Raw genomic sequence first — 20,223 nt, 5'->3', positions numbered from 1 at the left:
AAAGAGGAGTGAAAGAGGCCATCTATGTCCACTGTGAGCGACCATCTTTGAACAGAGGCGGTGGTTTACGACACCAACTGTCTGCCATCTATAATCCAGTTTTGAGTTCCCTCCCCAGACGCCTTAATGCCCACTCACATCCTGGGCCATCTGACCTCAGGAATTCACATGACAAGGTGGGGCCAGGTTTCACAATGAGCTCACCCGAAACCCTGGCTGATTAGGTCCCACACCCGCTTTCACACCTTGGCTCATGTGATTAGAGGATCACCAGGGGGTCCTTTTGTCATGTGACCGAGTGGTCTGTACTGAACAGGACTCAGGTGCAGAAACCCAGAGCAGAGACAGCAGATGATGTAACAATAATTTATTAGGCTTAAGTGCAAGAAACGTAGCGAAGACAAAAAAAAAAAAAAAGACGTGGAGTTTGATGTGGCGTGGCCTGGGAAACGTGGCTAGGGTGAGGGAACGGGGCCTGAGATGCAGAGTGGAGCTGAGCAGGGAACAGTCACACTGAAGAGAGAAGACAGTGGAGTTAGGGAGATAGTGGAGGCAGCTCTGAAGTGGTAAGTTGTAAGAGCAGCAATTCTTACTTGCAGTTGGGGACATAGAGTGTTGAGAGGGGGGTGGTGAGAATCCAGGGGAGCTGAGTGGCGTGACAAGGCTGACCTGAGATCCGGGGTCTTCAGATGCAGTGTGATGGCAAGAGGGCAGGCAGGTGAGGCACAGAGTGATTTTCAAAATGGTTGCTTGGTATCCTGAGTCCAGAGGTAGAGCGTGAGCCAAAGTGAATCCAGCAACTGCAGCACAAGAAAGTCTTGTTAGTAAGATAAATCACAGCGAGAACTTGAAGCATAAGGCCTGTTACCAACATGGGTTGATGACGAACTGGCAGTGAATGAACCTCAACGTGTGGCTTAAATCCCTCTGGCTTGATTGCCTGCAATAGGCTCCAGGTGTGCTGTGCAGGAGCTGGAGGAGTTGGCCCTGCCCAGGGGCGGATCCCAGGTAAGTTCAGGAGCCTTAAGGAAATTCCAGCCACCCACCGCAGAGCATGACACCTTTGTCCCTCTTTGGGGGGATACTCCCACTGGGTTTAAATCTGGGACTCTCAGCCATTTGACCTTAGAACTGAAGAAGCTTCTCGGATGAGAGGTGAAACGTCTTCAAGCAACTTAAAGAAGTCCAGACGCTTTTCTTTGCAAACTCCTTTGACCGTTTACAACCGTAAAATATCTCTGCATGTTTCCAAAAATTGATTCTGTCATCTGGACGTAGCGTTTTGTGGGAGAAATGTTTCGTCACTCATCCAAGTGACTTCTTCAGTCTCAGCTGACTGCAGGTTTCCCCAATCTTATAAACAGTACATTTGCATAATGACTGAAACCAGCCCACTGAAGGAACAATGGGCTGGGAGGTCAGTTCCTTAATCTTAATTATGCAAATTCTCATGACCATTGATCAACAATCACTGACCAAAACCCACTGATCAAAGACCACTGATCAATGGCCATGAGTACCATTCACAGAGAGTTGGGGAATGGCTGCAATCACAGCATTGTAAGATGGCGAAAGATGTACCCTTAGGCCCCCACCTCAATTCAGAGATGGTCTTTCCCTTTTCACGTAAATGGCCTCCTTGACTCCGGGCTCAAACCAGCATTCCTCCCTGTCCAGGATGTGTACATCCTTATCCTTGAAAGAGTGTCCACTAGGGCTGCCACGATTCGTCGACTAATCACGATTACGTCGACGATTTTTTCGACGACTAATTTAATAGTCGACGCGTCGTTTGAAGCTTTGTAAGATCCCAAAAGACACAGGAATAAGTAGTAGGATTTAAGAGTGTAACAACGGACTGAAACAGAAGATGGCAGCACTGCATGTACAAGGATGCCAGCTGCTGTTAAACCCCAAAGAAGAAGAAGCTGTGTCCCAGAATTCAGTTTCCAACAATGGCAGCTAGTTAGTTTTAATACTACTCTTATTATTCTTTCTGGGTCACAAAATAAACGTTTAACATATTTTCAGGTGAGAATGTAGCTGTGTAAACCTCAAATATCTGCTCAGTTTATCAAGACACCACATATTTTCAAAAGCGCTCTGACGTTTTAGGAGACGTCTGTTACCCACCAGCTCGATAGCTAGCCCGGTGTTCAAGGCTCACTGGAGCCGGTGAGAACACCGGACTCCCGGCAAATCGTTTTCAAACCCACCCGTCTTTCTCTACTCAGGTTAAACATGATACATAAGTCACTTAGATAACTTAAAAATGCTATTGTTTGGCTTTTTCAATATTTTATTTGTTCCTGAGTAAATCGGTTTGGCTGAGATTAAAGTTATAGTTTTTACACAGCTGAATAAACGTCAAGCAGACAACTGATTATCAGAAGTGTGAGATGCTCGAGAATATACTCCGGTGTCCTGTTATATTTTAGATAGCAAGGAGCAGACGGCTGAGTTTATTAAACTTCACCGAAACAATCTGCAAATTTCATTAAAATTTAATAAACTATCATCTTGTCTTTATTTTTAGTTAGCACATACTTTAAACACTTAAAGCTGTAAGCTAATGATGGTTATATAAGAGCAGATGCTGCTGGTGCAATAAGGTGTACATACGTCCAATGGATGCATGATCTGATTAGTCGACTAATCGCAAAAATAATCGGTGACTAGTCAACTATCAGAATAATCGTTTGTGGCAGCCCTAGTGTCCACTGGTCTGTAGGTGTAAATAGACTGCAGAGTCCTGGCCTGACGAGGTAGCTCTTCTGTGTTGTGCCATCCGCTTCGCCAGAGGTTGTTTGGTTTCCCCGATGTATAAATCCTGGCAATCCTCCTGGCACTTAACAGCGTACACTATGTTATTCTGTTTGTGTCGGGGGACCCAATCCTTGGGGTGGACCAGTTTTTGGCGCAGCGTGTTTTGGGGTTTAAAAGCCACAGAGACCCGGTGTTTAGAAAAAATGCGTCTCAACTGCTCCGATACTCCTGACACATATGGGATCACTACAGGTTTTCGCTTGGGCAGCGGTTGTCCTTCTCTCCTGGATCAGCTGGAGCTTTCTTTAGGTTCCTTTCCAGCTTTGACAAACGTCCAGCTGGGATAACCACATTTACTCAGGGCCTTCTTGATGTGCTGTTCTTCTGCTTCCCTGGCCGCTGTGTCTGAAGAAGTCACTTGGATGAGTGACGAAACGTTTCTCCCACAAAACGCTACGTCCAGATGAACAGAATAAACTTTTCGGAGATATACTTCCCTGGATGATTGAGAATGCATCAAGACAGGGGTGATTTTAGCCCATTTTTGGGGGTGCTGAAGCACCCCCAAAATGAATCAAAGCACCCCCAAAGATTTCTTACTTTTTTTGACAATATTTGCTGTTTGTGTGACACACTACTAAAAATATAAAAAGCATACAGTACTTGGTTGAGACGGAACATTTTAGCAACTAAAGTATAGACAACCCCTCCCCCCCTCCCAAAATGGTTTGTTCCAGCTCTCCCCTGCTGTGGCTCTAGGGTCGTTGCTGCCATAGCTGAAACGCAGCGGAGCGGAGGTGGAGTGCCTGGATTAAAACAGGACATATTAGCAACATTTAACCTTAAGTTACTCTTTATGTAGTTAGATAGGAGTCATGTTTCTTTTTAGCTGAAAAACATTACACCCAGGTAACCTGCAGTGTTGAAAACGTGTTTTCCAACGATGTTTGCTACCCTACAATCCGTCCTACTCTGTAGTAAATTCAGCTACATTTGACCATCCTGTTGCTCCCTTTGAAATGTATATCGCCTATTTAAAATCTAAAACTTAAAATTGTCCGTAACCTGCTGTTTGAAATGGATACTAACTAGCTAACTGACTGAATGCCCATTAACCTTATAACTCCTGTTGTGTGTATGTGTGTGTACAGAGAGACAGACAGGTTCATAATGGATATAAGAAAGTTTTTTCAAAAAAAGGAGCCACATTCAGGTAAAAGTGTAAGATCAACAAATGATCCATCAATAAAGGATAATGTTGGATCAGTGTTTCAATATTTATATCTTTTATTAGATGTTCATGTGGTTTGGTTATTTGCCTTTTGGTTGAAAGTACACTGAGAGAGGACTTTTCGTTAGTGATCTTAATAATATATTTTTTTTCATATTAATGTAATTTTTCATCTAATTGAATAAAATCTATTTGTGTATGATTGTCAGTCCAAAGAGGGAGAGAGGAAAGAGGAGAATGTGAGGAGAAAGTACAAGGTCAAGAAGAACCAGGTAAGAAAACAGACAAGGAACAGTGACAGGCAAAACAGAAACTGTTAAACTGACAAAGAGAAAAAACCTGATTTTACTCATACAGTCTGGAAGTTGTGTTCTCCCTATAATAAAGCTGCTATACAGAATCTGCAAAACAAACTGGGTTGAAACATTTTTGACCTTCTTTAACAACATTCCAACATAACATTATAATTGATTGGGGAGATTAAAATTAATGATATATTTTTATGTGGTTCAGCCACAACTCTACTAAAACCTCAGCCAGTAATAGGTAGGCCAACTTTTGGACCGTCCAGTTGTCTGTATGACTGCCGCAGTACGTACATCACAATTGCGCACTATCAGAAAGTGCCAAACAGAGCCCTGGTGGAGTGAGGAGCTGTAAAGAGAAGCAGAGTGCTCTGTTTATATTCTAAAACTGGTTTAAGCTGGCTTGTTTCAAAGATTCTGTACTGCAGCTTTAAATGTTTTCCAAAAGCACACATACACTTCTCCAAAAGTTGAATCTGTTCATCTGGACGTAGCGTTTTGTGGGAGAAACGTTTCGTCACTCAGCCAAGTGACTTCTTCAGTCTCAGCTGACTGCAGGTTTCCCCAATCTTATAAACAGTACATTTGCACAATGACTGAAACCAGCCCACTGAAGGAACAATGGGCTGGGAGGTCAGTTCCTTAATCTTAATCACAAATACACTTATCAGTGTTTCTCAAACTTTTTACAGTGTGTACCACCTGATAAAAATGTCAAGCTCTCCCAAGTACCACTATGAAAGCATGAAACTCATAAATCTTACAACACAAAATTAGTTTTATTAAATTAGTTAAATTAGTATCTGCAGTAAAGATTTTTTCATACATTGTATACATTCTACCACAGGCAAAGTTGCCTCCATTTTTATAGTTTTTTATTAATATTTTGTAATAATTTATTCTGTTTTGGGAGTGTTTTTTATGTATCTGTATTATATTATACATACACATTAAAAGTGAATCTCTGTCCAAAACATGCACTCAGTTTACTTCTTACTCACTATGAGCATCATTTAAATAACCTTTATCAGATTTGATGGTTTTGTTACAGACTTTTCAAAAAAGTGTTTTGCTTTTCTTTCACAAATGTGGGGATTAAATTGTGTTAAAATGTACAAAACAGTGATGTCATGTTTTGTGACGAGGACCCAGGCACAGAGAGACTTGATGAATTTAAGAATCTTATGATTTAATAAAGAAATTTGCAGACTTGCACAGAGAGGGTAAAATTATGATGACTGATAGCGGAGATGAAGACAACAGACGATGAGGACAGGGAGGAACAGGGGTTTAAATGCACCAAGGAGACAGTCGGAGGGAACTCGGGACAACTGGAGACATTTAAAGATGCAGAGACTGACTGAGACGGGGAAGAAGTCTCATCGTGACGTGTAAAGTTTATCTTGCCTGGCTGGGCAGCTCTCTGGGTGCTCAGCACCCCCAAAGCTCTGATCCCAGAATCGCCCCTGCATCAAGACATCTCCACATGTTGCTCCTCTTTCTCTCTGTCTGCAGCAAAAATGCATTTTCTGTGCGCAGACGAGTCACGTGACCTCACAGTAACAAATCCCAGCAGGGCAGAAAGAAGGGGGCGGAGTAAAGTGAGTCTGCCGCATGAGAAGAGGTGTTTGCACAGACAGAGCTGCTTTTTCATCCACAGCGAATAAAATAGTGAACCTACAGGAGAGAAACAAACTAAAGTATCGATCATAAACTACTACCAACGTTTGGATCGATATCTGCATCGATCTGCCCACCCTTGTCTCCTGGATCGTAGCTGAGATCAGCGTGAACCACGTGGGTCTCTGCTCCCTGATCTGTTTCCTGTGTTTGGAAAGAGTTCCAGCTTCATCACGGAGTTTCTCTCGGTTTGTGGGCTCATCTAAAGGTAAGCACCGAGCTAACTTTACTGTGAGTTCAGTTCATGTTGAGTTTAGCTCCTGAATGAGGTCTTCTGCTGCTCTCCTCGGTGTCTGTTCACAGTTTATTGTGAACACGTTGAGAGAAGAGTGAGAGAGTGTTTGGAGAAAAACACCAACTAATCATTAGCTCAGCATGCTGGGATTAGTTGAGCGTTTGCTGGCAGAAAGTTGGAGCAGAAAAGTATTTTCATTGTCCCAGCAGCTGTTTTTCTGCCTGCACCAAACCTCTACAGCCTCATTTCTATTTGAAGTGATAACAGGAAATGGATGAGAGCGATCTGCTGCAGTATCAGGGTCACAATAAACTTTATTGTCCAGCTGCTGTGGATGAACACATGAGAGGAAGTGAACTCCTACAAAGTCTCATTTTAATGAGTCTGGCTGCTGTAAAGTGATGCACAGGAAGATGTTAACAAAAACTAATGAAACAGAGATGAAAGTAAACAGTGTTCATATTTGAAAGCACAGAGAATAAAAATATATTGTGGAATTGAGGAGGTAGACCAAAATAATGACCACTGATCCGGCCGTGTGCAATTAGACGACATTTTAATGAATACACGCAGCGTGGAGCCAACACTGTACAGATTCAGTGTTGAACTCTCTTACAATAGTCAGAACCCAATATTTATAGGGGTGAAACAGTACAGCCCCCCCCTTTCTGTTGCCAGGCAGAAACCAAAACCACAATGACTTTTAACATAGTTTAAAAAGAACATCGTCTCGTCTCCATCCAGGTGCCTTCCTGTTGTCCCCGGACGCTCGCCTTCGCTGTCGCTTGTCTCTGGAACATCCTGCACCTGCTTCTTCATCAAACAGTCACATATGCACGCACAATTTTTGCAGTTGCAAGCAAAACATAAGATTAACTTTTACCTATATAACTGAGTCTATCTACGATGTGTGTGTGTGTATGTGTCAGCCTCTGCTTGCACTTTGTTTCACCTCTCAGCTCCCCAGCTAGACCTTAACCTTTCCACTAGACAGAAGGCCAGCACAACTGAAACTATGTGTGTGCCGATCTTGACTTATATGTAAAATGTATAAAACAAATGTTCCAATCTAATACAACTACTTAAAGCTTAATCAGCGATAAATGCATAAAAGACACCCTACTCTTAACTTGCACTTAGACTCTGGTTTCAGTTTCGCTTCTGCAGAAGCATGCCTTGCAGAAGTGTTTCCTGTCTCATTTTGGCACAGAGTATTTCCTGTCCCTGCAGCTCAGTTTCTCACCCACTGAAGACTTCAGTGTAAGAATATAAAAACATTCAAAAGCCTTTAAAATTATAGATTCAACTCAACAGTTTAAAGTGGTTCTTCTTGGACCTGTAATAAAGACTAATATAATACCAATATGTTTGAACATCTGAATGCATCCGCATGCAACATCACTATTAATAATGAAATGGTAACGATGATTATAAAAATAGCAGCAAATAATAGCAGTAAATATTTCTCCTCTTGACACTGGTTAATGTGCAGCTCTTGGTGATTTGGGAGAATCATGTTGTGGATTGAATGTTGGGTTTTATTTTATTTTGTCTACAGAAGTTTTTCTCACCTGTGAATGTTCATCATGTGAAGGTTTAAAGCTGCACTTCCCCCAAAAAGAATAAAGTATAATAGTAATAATTAGGGATGCATCGATACCGGTATCTGGTATCGGCCTCGATACCACATTTTCTAAAGTACTCGTACTCTTTTTTTTTTTTTTTTTTTTTTTTAACCTGTCCCGTTTGGTTCTTTTGCCATCAGAATTATTGTCTAAAGGCGAAGAAAGATGCCCAACGGATTTACTTTACCAAATGGACCATCCCAGCCTTGCCGTAATGGTCCATTTGATTCAACTTTTTATTGTTTATTTTATTTTCACTTGCTGAATACGGGACAGACTTGACTGGAGGAGAGAATGTGGAGAAAGAAAGAGGGAAAGAAAAAAACCTGAGAAGAGGGACGGGGAAAAAGGCCAAAAAACAAAAACCAACAGAATAAGCAGACAAAAAATACATATATCGATCACCTGGATCACCTGTTGAGAAAGAAAAAAGAAAGCAAGCAGAAGAAAACGAGAGTAATAAACAAGATCACAATGATATATGAGAATATGACAGTAAATACTAAATATTAAACATTATTGTGCAGCACGTGAGATCGACAGCGCACAGTGTGCTTTGAGGTAGGAGCCAAAAAGGGTGTAATTTGTGTGTGTGATCACCCGTGTGTACACCTGTGAGCATGAACGCGCTTGTTTTTAAAAGGTTCCTTCATGTAATGATCTGCTAGAGGGTGTGGGGGGCCACTGCCCCGACCTCCAGGGCATGAAGCAGGTATGGAGGAGATCAAGACTCCAGACATCCAGAGGCCCCCAGAACACAAGAGACCAAGGAAGACCAACAGAGGGGCAGCCGCGCCACTATCCCAGAAAGAGCTGAGGAGAGTCCCAGATGAGGGGTCACTCAGCAGCCGCGGAGCAGAAGCCAGGGGGGGTTGCAGTGACGTGCCCGTGAGCTCCGCCGGCAGCCAGCTGTGCCTGAGTGGCCGAGCCCCGGGCCGTGAGGCCGAGGGCACCCCATCCCCAAAGTGGCCCGAGCGAGCCCCAGGCTCCAGGCCCCAATAAGCAGCCGCCAAGGAGTGAGCCGGTGGGTACCTGGGCGCCCACCCCCGGAGACAGAGAACCACCAACGCACCGATGTCTGAGGGCGTCCGCCACCGGCAGGGGAAGTGGTGGGGGGAGATGGGCCTCCAAACCTTGGAGGGCCTGAGATGTCCTCAGAGAGGTGGCGTCTGATACCCAACCTGACATATAGACACAGACAAACAGGCACACACAGATACAAACATCTATTCCCACCCTCATGCTCTCATATACAATTGCTCAACACTCACCCAACGTGGAGACAGACATAGAGAGACGCTGTACACACAATCACACTCCCCAAGCGTACTCTAAGCCCCGAGTCTAGGTACCCTTGCCCCTGGAGGGGGAAACTGCACCCAGACTCAGGTGGTGTAACCCTTTTCCCTGCGGTGGGGAGAAGCAGACCGCCCCGACTCCGCAGCAGCAGGGAGGCCCCATACACCAGACCCCAGTCGGACGGCCAACTCCTCCTCCTAGCCCCCCTGCTCCAGCAGGCCGCAGAGAACGGGGGTGTAGGAAGACTCCAAACCTCCCTCCACCCGCTCATATGTACTGTTGATGTATGTGTGTTCTAAGGTGCATTTAAAACCCAGGAGGGCATGGAGCTACCTGCCAGAGAGCAGCAGGTAAGCATATAGCCCCTCCTGATAGCCCTCAATGTCTACATGTATTTAAAATTGAGAGGTGGGCAACGACGCCAGGGGTGAGGTGTACACCCTGATGGTAGTTTGGAATCCGTGTAGCGTGCCCACCTCCAAGATCCTATATGTATGTGTAATGTGAATGTCTAAGTTGTGGGATAAAATTGAGGCAGAGGCAGCCAGAAGGGGACAGAGGGGGGGGATGTCTCCTCTGCACCCTGGTGACACACCCCTACCCCAAGGCCCTGCATGTGTGGGTGATTGTGGTGGAGCGGGAAGAGGGAGGCCGCTGGAGATGGGGAGGGAAGGAAGGGAGGGGCAAGTGACCCCTCCCTGGGGCCAGCTCCCCCGCTGACCCCAGTAGGCACCCCCATGCTGTGCAACCCGCCAGGGAAAGGGGGCCCAGGCCCATCCGGACCGGGGCCCAGTGCAGCAGCGCCCCCCGGCCCCACAGAGCCCGGGACAATTCACCCGACCCCACCACAGAGAAAACTGCACCCACCCCATCATCCACTCATCTTCCAGACTACACAAGACAATAGACGCCCAGGCTGAGATCTCCCTCCACCACTCCTGTATCTCCCCCTCCTGCAGAGAGAGTTCCTGAAGAGAGGAAAGCTCCTGCAAGATGTGACAACCTCCCCCACCAGTTGAAGAGCCCCCCAGGTGGCTCGATGCACCGGCGGCACCCCGCGCCAGGGCCGGGCCCCCATACACCCACCCGCCCACAACCCCGGCAACACACCAACCAGGACCCAAGCCCCTGAGGCCCGGCCAGGGCCCCAGCCCAGAGACGGAGCGCCCCCAGAACCTCACGCCCATCCCGGACCCACCCAGGGGCAGCCAGGCTACCAGGTCAGTAACCCACGTCCGTCAGCACAGACCCTCCCCTAGCCCCGCTGCACGCTGCACGAGGAAACCGTCACCTAAGAGCCAACAGAGCCCCTAATTGGCCATGACCGCTACCCCGGGTTGAGCCCCCCAAGGAAGATGCTCCTGGGGAACCCCCCGACGCCCTAAGCCTGTCCCTACCCCCACACCAATCACAACAGTGAAGGTGGGACCAAACTATGGCCCCCCACCCCCACTAGGTGATGGAGCTGATCAAAGGAGCCCAGAGCAATTGATCTGATGTGGTGGCAGAGGCTGTATCAAGACTAATGTAATCTAATAGATAATTTCTATATTGGTTAGAATTAAGATTATTTTTATTTTTCCAGTTCATGAGGACTGTTTTCTTGGCTATGCATAGGGCAGTGAAAACCATATGGGCTATATTCTTTTCCGTAGTGACATTATCTAAGCTGCCCAACAAACATACTAAAGGAGAAGTTGGAATGTTACATTTCAGACACTTTGATAAGTCTTCACATATCTCACGCCAAAACTTCTGAACTGGTGGACAGAACCAAAGAGCGTGGATATAATTGTCCGGTGAATTGGTTTGGCAGTGTGAGCAGTTGTTGGTAGACGTAAAGCCCATCTTGAACATCCGATGACCTGTATAGTGCACTCTATGTAGTATTTTGTATTGAATTAATTGAAGACTGGGATTTCTAATTAAATGAAAGGTTTTTAAGCAAATCTGAGACCAGAAGTTTTGGTCTAAGTTAACTGATAAATCCGCTTCCCATTTTGCAATAGGAAGTGATATTGATTCATCTGTTTTAGAAAGCATTCTGTATATTTTGGATAGTAATTTGGGGGTTTTAAGAGTAAGAAATTGAACCACACTTGGTGGTGTTTGTAGTTCAACTTGACCCGGTTTAAATCTCTTTTTTACTATGGATTTAATTTGTTGATATTCTAAAAATCTTTTCTTGTTGATCCCATATTGTGTAACTAGTCTGTCAAATGAAATAAATTCTGTTCCTTCTAGTATATGTTCTAAATATTTGATTCCTTTACTACTCCAATCTGAAAAGTTTATCATATTATTGTTTTGTAATATGTCAGGGTTGTTCCAGATAGGTGTACGTTTGCATGGGATTAATGGAGACTCTGTCAACTTCAGAAACTCCCACCACGCTGTCAGAGAGGAGCTGATGTTGACGCTTTTGAAGCATTCATGTCGTTGGATGTTTGAGCTGATAAACGGTAGATCTGAAATCTCTAGATTATTGCAAAGTGCTTGTTCTACATCTAGCCAAGGTTCATCTAAGAGGGTATGTTTTTGCCATCCTGAGATAAACTGAAGCCTGTTGGCCAAGAAGTAGTGCTGAAAGTTAGGTAATTCTAATCCTCCTTTATCCTTGGTCTTTTGTAGTGTTTTTAAGCTTATACGTGGGGGCTTATTTTTCCAAAGGAAAGGACATATATGAATCTAGAGATCTGAACCAATCTTGCGGCGGTTTAGTTGGGATCATTGAGAATAAATAATTTATTTTTGGTAATACCATCATTTTTATAGCGGCAACCCTTCCCATGAGTGATATGGGTAGACATTTCCACCTAGCCAGATCACCTTCTACTTTCTTTAAAAGTGGGATATGGTTTAATTTAGTTAGATCTGCAAGCTTGGGAGAAACATTAATACCTAAATATTTTATATTTCCCGATTGCAGTGGAGTAGAAGAGGAATTATGGAAGGAGCAATTAATCGGAAGGACTGTAGATTTTGACCAGTTAATTGAGTAATCTGATATTCTTGCAAAAGAGTTTATCAGTTCAATCACCCCAGAGATATTGGTTTGTGAATTTTGGAGAAAGAGTAACACATCATCCGCATAAAGGCTGATTTTATGTTCCACGTTCTTGCATTTTATGCCCTTAATTACTGAATTCTGTCTAATTGCTGCTGCTAGTGGTTCGATAAAAATTGCAAACAGTGAAGGGGAGAGTGGGCATCCCTGCCTGGTGCCCCTCAGGAGACAGAAGCTGGAGGATGTCTGGTCATTTGTTCTGACACAAGCTGTTGGGGAATTATATAATATTTTTAACCAGTTGATGAAAGAAGATCCAAAACCAAATTTGTGTAAAGTTGCAAATAGAAATTTCCAGTTAACTCTGTCAAATGCTTTTTCTGCATCTAGAGAAAATATTGTAGTTTCAAGGTTTTTACTGTATGAGTAGTCTATCAAATTAAGTAATCTACGTGTATTTGTTGATGAGTGCCTACCTTTTATGAAACCAGTTTGGTCAGGATGAATTAAGAGGGGGGTTATTTTCTCTAGTCTCTTTGAGAGAGCTTTGCAAATTATTTTAAGGTCTACATTTATAAGGGATATTGGACGATAGCTTGAGGGATATACAGGGTCTTTGCCTGGTTTTAGCAGGAGATTAAAGTTTAAAGTGGTTCTTCTTGGACCTGTAATAAAGACTAATATAATACCAATATGTTTGAACATCTGAATGCATCCGCATGCAACATCACTATTAATAATGAAATGGTAACGATGATTATACTAATAGCAGCAAATAATAGCAGTAAATATTTCTCCTCTTGACACTGGTTAATGTGCAGCTCTTGGTGATTTGGGAGAATCATGTTTTTAATCATGTTGTGGATTGAATGTTGGGTTTTATTTTATTTTGTCTACAGAAGTTTTTCTCACCTGTGAATGTTCATCATGTGAAGGTTTAAAGCTGCACTTCCCCCAAAAAGAATAAAGTATAATAGTAATAATTAGGGATGCATCGATACCGGTATCTGGTATCGGCCTCGATACCACATTTTCTAAAGTACTCGTACTCGTTAAAAGTCCTCTGATACCGGGGAACCGATACCACGGTCTGAGACCTGTCTATGTTTGAGCGGCATGTAAGGGGTTAATCACAGGCGCCGAGTGCCCGCCCCCGGGCCCCGGCTGCAGCTCGGAGCTGGGAGAAGGCCAGGCGAAACAAGTCAGCCGTGTGGAACTATTTCAAAGTGAAATTGTCCAGAGGAGGCTCAAAAGGTAGCGCATTTAACACAAGTAATTTAATCAAGCACCTAAAATCCCAACACGACAACGAGTACAAAGAGTTTACCCATGCTTATTAGCACAGAGGAGCACAGCTGATGTGGAAAATAGTTGGGCATTTTAAACATTCCGCCTTAGCCTACTCCCGCCTCGAGGACATTCAGGGGCAGCTCAACCAGCCAATAAAGAGACTGCAGCAGGACGTACAGACGCGCTGGAACAGCACGTATTACATGCTCCAGTCCCTCATTGAGCAAAAGCGAGTGCTGGGGGTGTATGTGTCCGAGCATGAACTCCCTGACTATCTCACTGCTCACCAATGGGCTCTTATGGAGACGACTGTTGCCATCCTCGCCCCCTTTGAGGAACTAACTAAAAGAGAGAGCAGCTGCGACGCACTAGCCTCTGATGTCATCCCAGCTGTGACTGTGCTAGTGAGACTTCTAAACAGAGTAACAGACGAGGACCACGGTGTCAAGACAATGAAAGCAACCTCACTGGCAGCTGTCAAGAAGCGCTTCAGTGATGTCGAGACCAACCCTCTGTACTTCATCTCCACCATACTTGACCCAAGGTAAAGTCTGTGTGCTATAGGTATTCAATGATAAACTACAATACTAAATGTAAGATTTTTTTCCATCTGAAATATTATATATTTGTAACTAAAATACACAAATGTATGCAATATATATAATATGAAATACATTTCCCTTATTACTACCAGAAAGTCAAATGGCTGGCATTTGTCACAGTGGTTTAGGGGAAACTAAAATCAGTCCTATTTTTCCACATATTAATACATTCATGAATTTTGTGCAGGTATAAAGATCGCTTCTTCTCCAACAACACTGCTCCAGAGGCCAAGCTGCACCTGAAGCAGGAGCTGCAGATGATGTCCAGAGCTGAGGCAAAGGGGAGTCGGGCAGAAGCTGCAGAACCTCCTGCTAAACTGTTCCTCAAGGCCCAGGCCAGCACTAGCAGCAGTCTGGACACTGTATTTGACGAAATCGCTAAGGAGCAGCCCCAGGCAGCACAGCCGCTGGCAGCAGGTGCTGCCATTGAGCTCGACACATACCTCGGAGAGGCCCCAAGCCCTCGTGAAGACAGTCCTCTGAAGTACTGGGGTGTCAACAAAATCAGGTTCCCTACTTTGGCTAAAGTGGCCCGTAAATACCTCTCAGCCACACTGCCCCATGTAGCAGTGTGGAAAGTGAAAGGCTTTTTAGCTCAGTGTCACATATTATAGATGAAAACAAAAACAGGCTGACTGCTGACAATGCAGAAAAGCTACTTTTCTTAAAAAAAACCTGCCACTCACTTTTTCTCTCCATTAAGTGAGTCGTCTTAGACTTGATGTTAATACCTACCTCAGTTGCACTGACTGCCACAGTTCTATGTTGGTGGATGTTGTTAGTTTATTCAAATATTGTGCACTAAATAGCAAAGATGTTTATTAATGCCCCTTGTGTTGTTCAAAGTGGCAGAGTTTACAATAAACTGAAAAAAAATACTTGAGTTGCACTGACACTGTTTAAATTTTTTTTTCATAATTATTTATTCTGTAATATGTTGCATACAACATGCTTGTAATTTTAAATGAATATTTCTAATTCCAAACCAGTCCCTTGTTGTTGTTGTTTTTGTTAAATTATAGGACTAAGGCTGTTACCTGTAAATTTAAATCATGTTTTTATTACTCGGTATCGGTATCGGCGAGTACTGAAATGCAAGTACTTGTTTCCAAAAAAGTGGTATCGGTGCATCCCTAGTAATAATGTCTTCCTGTGTCAAACACAGCTGCAGTCAAAGCCAGGAAGGAAAGCTGGTTGAAACTGTTGAATGTGTAAGTTTAAAGGCCCCATCATTAAAGCACAGGTAGATAAGATAAGATAAGATAACCTTTATTAGTCCCACACGTGGGAAATTTGTTTTGTCACAGCAGGAAGTGGACGTGGATCTGAGTATAATTACAATTCTTCATTCTATGAAATGAATGTTCAGCATCGAGTGAATTCAGATGTTCTGTTCAGTTTTCTTTCTATAGTGAAAGTTCACAGCAACAGTCGTCTTAAACTGCTTCATATTGTGATCCACTGTATGGTTTATGATGGAGACACTGAGTCTGGTTCAGCTGCTTGGTTGGGGTCTGTATGTTAAAGAGTCTGTTTACATGGTGGAGGTGGTGGGACTGGGGGGCTGAAGTTGTGAAAACTGTTGGGTGGGGGAGTGACAGGTCTGTCCCTGTTTGTGGAAACCACAGGAGGAGCTGTTCAGGCTGTTGCTGGGTGTGAATTGTTGATGGAGTCTTTAAACTTGTAGTTGCTGTTTTCCAGACTGAAGCAGAGTCGTTGGCTGAAAACTGGTTTTAGAGCTTCATTCAGGACACCTTCTCAGGCTCTTACAGCCTTACCTGTATCATAACAAGGTGTATAAACCCCAATCCACCTTTAACATGGTCCTTCTCCCAAACCTTCAAATATGACTTTCTGGCCCTGTCATAGTAAAGGGCTGCTTAGAATATTAGAGCCAATGTCACAAAGTTACTCCTGAAGTATAATTGAGTGAGAGAGTTCCCTCACTTTGCAGCACAACACGTCTCACAAGATTTCTACAAGCAATCAGAGTGAAATTTGTACTTTGTGTTGTCAGATGAAGATATGAGACACTTTGACTCTTCAGTGCAGTGTGGAGCCTAACAAAGATCTGTTTTGTGTCCCAGCTGATCAGCAGGAGGAGAAGAGTCTGACGGAGCAGCAGAGAAACGTTTTCAGCCATCTGGACTCAGCTGAGTCACTACAGAGGAAACAATGAGCTCAACACAGAAGGTGAGGAAAATATCACAGTTTCACCAAATAATCAGTCACGTCTAAAACTCTCATACTCCCAACCTGTTATATGACTGTTGTATTTTATTATATACTATGTTTTTATTTTATTTTATATCTATTATGTTTACAAACATCAAGAAGTCACAAGCAAAGAGAAACCACACCATAGTACATGTTTAAATAAAGATATTCATCACACTTATTTATTAATGAAATTTCAAAACCTTTTTAATCACACAAGCATTCACATTCTTTCTAACTCCTAGCACCCTGACCTATGGCCTTGGCTCCCTATTTTGTCTGCCTTGAACAACGGTGGGAGTGAAGCTCCCGTGGAATGTGCTCTCTGTCTCCTCTACTATCAGAAAAAGCAAGGTCCTGACTCTCTGAAAACAGTATTTCTTATAACTCAGCAGTATAATGCATCATAAACAATATCATTCATTCACACTGAATCAGCAGTCTAATGTAATACAAATCAGTTTAACCAGTGTAATAATTATCACCTTCTTCTAATTCAGGAGAATAATGCAAACTAAAACTACATAATAATTTCACAATCTTTAATTAGGGGTATAACATGGCATAAGATAATATGATAATCTCATACTTGGATAATATCATATCGATTTATTAAAATCCTGAATTGATTTTTAAATATAAATTTATTTTGCCCAAAACGCTAGAATCTCAGGTTAAACTTCAGAAAATTTCAACAACCACCAAACAGCTAAAACAGTAAATGAGAGCAGGTATACGGATTCTGCACAAAGACGTAAACAAAGACGTCCATGCCATCGGGGCTGAAAGCCGGCAGCTCACTGATTCTGATGCGTTCGCAGGTCCTTTATGTTTACATCTTTCTTGGCGCTAGATTCTGAAACTGCAGGTTTTGTCACTCTCCAAACATAATTGACTGAACCAGCAGCAAAAGAAGACCGTTGTTTACAGCGCTGTTGGGTGCTGTTTCTTTTTTGATATTGTTTTCTTTGTTTCTTTTTTTTTTTTTTTCCCTTCCGGCAAGAAAACCTCATTTCTGCTGTTCAATACAGAACAAATGTAAACTCTGTGTCTCTAATAAAACCTCTGTAACTTTGCTCTGCTTCACTTCAGCAGCATCAGGTAATGTTCATGTGTTGATTAATGGTTTTCTTTCGTGTTTGATCCACTGCAGAATATTTTTAAACCCAGGCCAGGAAAATTCTCCTTCATTTTTTTCTGTTTTATCCTCAGTTACTTTGACACAAAGGCATCTGCTGTGATGCTTACACCTCCGATGAAGCCTCACACATGTCAGCTTTCATTTTAGAAATATAAAATACGGATATGTACTGATAAGTAATGATCAGAATTCTAATATTTCTGATTGTCTGAGGCAAAATTTCTCCGAATCGAAATCAGTGATGATGCCCAGCCCTACATTTCACTCAATGCCTCTGTTTGTATCCCTGTCACTGCAGGACCAACATGGAGTGAGAAATCAGCGCTCTCAGGAGGCCGACAAACCTCACAGAAGAAAGGGAGAGAAAAAGTACACCTGTGACGAGTGTGGGAAAGATTTTACTAGGAAGAATTCACTAAAAACCCACCAAGTCATCCACACTGGAGAGAGACCGTTCAGCTGTGGAGACTGTGGAAAGTCTTTTACCAGGTCTGCAGGCTTAAAAACCCACCAAGTCATCCACACTGGAGAGAGACCGTTCAGCTGTGGAGACTGTGGAAAGTCTTTTACCAGGTCTTCAGGCTTAAAAACCCACCGACTCATCCACACTGGAGAGAGACCATTCAGCTGTGACGACTGTGGAAAGTCTTTTACGCAGGTGTCAACGTTAAAAACTCACCAACTCATCCACACTGGAGAGAGACCGTTCAGCTGTGGAGACTGTGGAAAGTCTTTTTCCTGTAAGGGTTCCCTAAAAGCACACAAACTCATCCACAGTGGAGTTAAAGCGTACAGCTGTGATCAGTGTGGCAGAGCTTTTACTCACCGTAAGAGCTTAAAGAATCATCTAGTTACCCACAAGGGAATTAAGGCATACAGCTGTGACTTTTGTGGAAAAACTTTCAGCCAGATAGGGAACCGAAATACACACCTACGCATTCACACCAGACATGATGTGTACAGCTGTGGTCAGTGTGGTAAACTATGTTTAACAGACGCACAGTTACAACACCACATGTTTACCCACTCTGAGGAGAGACCTTATAAATGTGACCTGTGTGCGAAGACTTTTAAATCTCCACACTACCTGAAAGATCACCTACAGATCCACACCAGAAAGAGACTCTACAAGTGCAGTTACTGTGAGGTATGTATTTATATTTTTATCTTGTGATTGTAGCCTGACTGTTTGGAACAAGTCTGCTCATCAAATTGTGCTAGCAATTCTATTGCATGGAAAGACAGCTCTGAGTGATTATTCAGACTCTAATCACAGTTTTTAGTGATAGTGTTTGAGAATTATATTACTGTTATTGTAGTATTAAATTAGTATTAATTTAAGGTTTTTACTATTATCATTTTTGTAGCATATTAAACTGACCTGAGTGTTATAATGTAAACAGTAAAATGTAATTGGACGTCTGCAGAGATGCTCTTTATTTCAGGCGACATTCAGGATAAAAATGTTGAAGGACTGACTTAAACTGTGTTTGTGTCTTTGTTTAGAAGCAGAGCGACACAGATGGATCCAGTTCTCAACCCTGTCATCGCTGTGGTGGTGGGAAAGACTTTCGTTGTGACCTTTGTGGAAAAACTTTCAGTCATCCAAACAACCTAAAACTACATCAACGTAGACACACTGGAGACAAAATGAACTACTGCAAAGAATGTGGGAAAGGCTTCCCCAAACCAAGTATCTTAAAAAAACATGAACTCATTCACAGTGGGGTTAAAAAGCATCTCTGTGATCAGTGTGGGTCATCCTTCATCACTGCAAGTAAACTTAAAACACATAAACGAGTCCACACAGGAGAGAAACCATACAAGTGCAGAAACTGTGACAAAAGTTTCTCACAATCAGATCATCGTAACTATCATGAACGTACACACATGGAAGGAAACTATAGCTGTGACCAGTGTGACAAGACCTTGAAGAATTTCAGTTCATACTCCAAACACAAACGATCCCACGTTACTAATAAACTCTTTCACTGTTACCAATGTGTCAAAATATTCACCTCATTGTCTGCTCTGTGCAAACATCAGCGTGATCATGCAGGACTGAAATTACTCCCATCTCTGTGAATCTGCAGAGACAGAAAGATCCTCTTCTGGTTTCACGGTCAGACTCAAAGCCCTTGAGATCAGGCTCCACAGAGGTCAGAGTGAATCTCCTGTAAAGATCTGATGAGGCAGCTTTGAATGAAAATGTGCCTCTCGTTACATTTTAAGCTTTCTAAACTGTTGTACTGTAGTGTTCGTGTTGAGTGGTTAGCTTTGTTCCAGCAGTTGAATCAAAAAATATGTTTCCTCTTATTGTGTTTTTATTGAATGTATTTTAATTCATGTGTTCTGCAGATGTTTTTTGTTGTGTGTTTTTTTTTTTTTTTTTTTTTTTGTTCAGGTTGTTTTTATGAAATCCTTCAACAGTTAAACCAAAATTTGAAATGTTAAATAAAGAAATAGTTTCATGACAAAGAGTTTGATCCATGATGTCATTTCCTGTATATCAAACCAAAAACTGATGTGAGAAATGTTCTCAGTGACACAGATGGAGGTTTATCAGAGGAGACTTGGCTGTTCTTACACTGAACAGGGTTCCTGCAGCTTACTGAAAATTCTGACCTGAAATTAATGAAAAAAATAAGATCTTTAAAATCTTTTATATTTTAACAAAGTTGCTGTAGGTATTAAAAATTCTGATTTGTGTTTGAGATATAAAAAGATTAATTTTGGAAAATGATCTTTTAAAGTTGTGGTTTGATTTGCTCAGTTTATCAGAGTTTCCTTTGTTGGCACTGCCTCTCTTCAGAAGTTGTTGGTCT

At 42.7% G+C, this 20,223-nt stretch overlaps 1 protein-coding gene across 1 annotated transcript; it reads left to right on the top strand.

Annotated features, from left to right (window-relative positions):
* The first annotated feature begins 5,955 nt into the window (after nucleotides 1-5,955).
* Nucleotides 5,956-19,706, top strand: LOC134634963 (zinc finger protein 665-like). The gene is made up of 4 exons (XM_063484471.1): nucleotides 5,956-6,190; nucleotides 16,128-16,233; nucleotides 17,697-18,545; nucleotides 18,905-19,706. Exons 2-4 carry the CDS (start codon nucleotides 16,216-16,218, stop codon nucleotides 19,481-19,483), a joined length of 1,446 nt encoding a protein of 481 aa, XP_063340541.1. The 5' UTR covers nucleotides 5,956-6,190; nucleotides 16,128-16,215; the 3' UTR covers nucleotides 19,484-19,706.
* The last annotated feature ends 517 nt before the right edge of the window (nucleotides 19,707-20,223 follow it).

The sequence above is a fragment of the Pelmatolapia mariae genome, linkage group LG9 (genome assembly GCF_036321145.2).
Source record: "Pelmatolapia mariae isolate MD_Pm_ZW linkage group LG9, Pm_UMD_F_2, whole genome shotgun sequence".
Taxonomy (NCBI): domain Eukaryota; kingdom Metazoa; phylum Chordata; class Actinopteri; order Cichliformes; family Cichlidae; genus Pelmatolapia; species Pelmatolapia mariae.
This window is presented reverse-complemented; position numbering and strand designations above follow the sequence as displayed.

Coding starts and splice junctions, on each gene's coding strand:
- LOC134634963 (XM_063484471.1), top strand. Junction 18,546..18,904: donor ACAAGTGCAGTTACTGTGAG/GTATGTATTTAT, acceptor GTCTTTGTTTAG/AAGCAGAGCGACACAGATGG.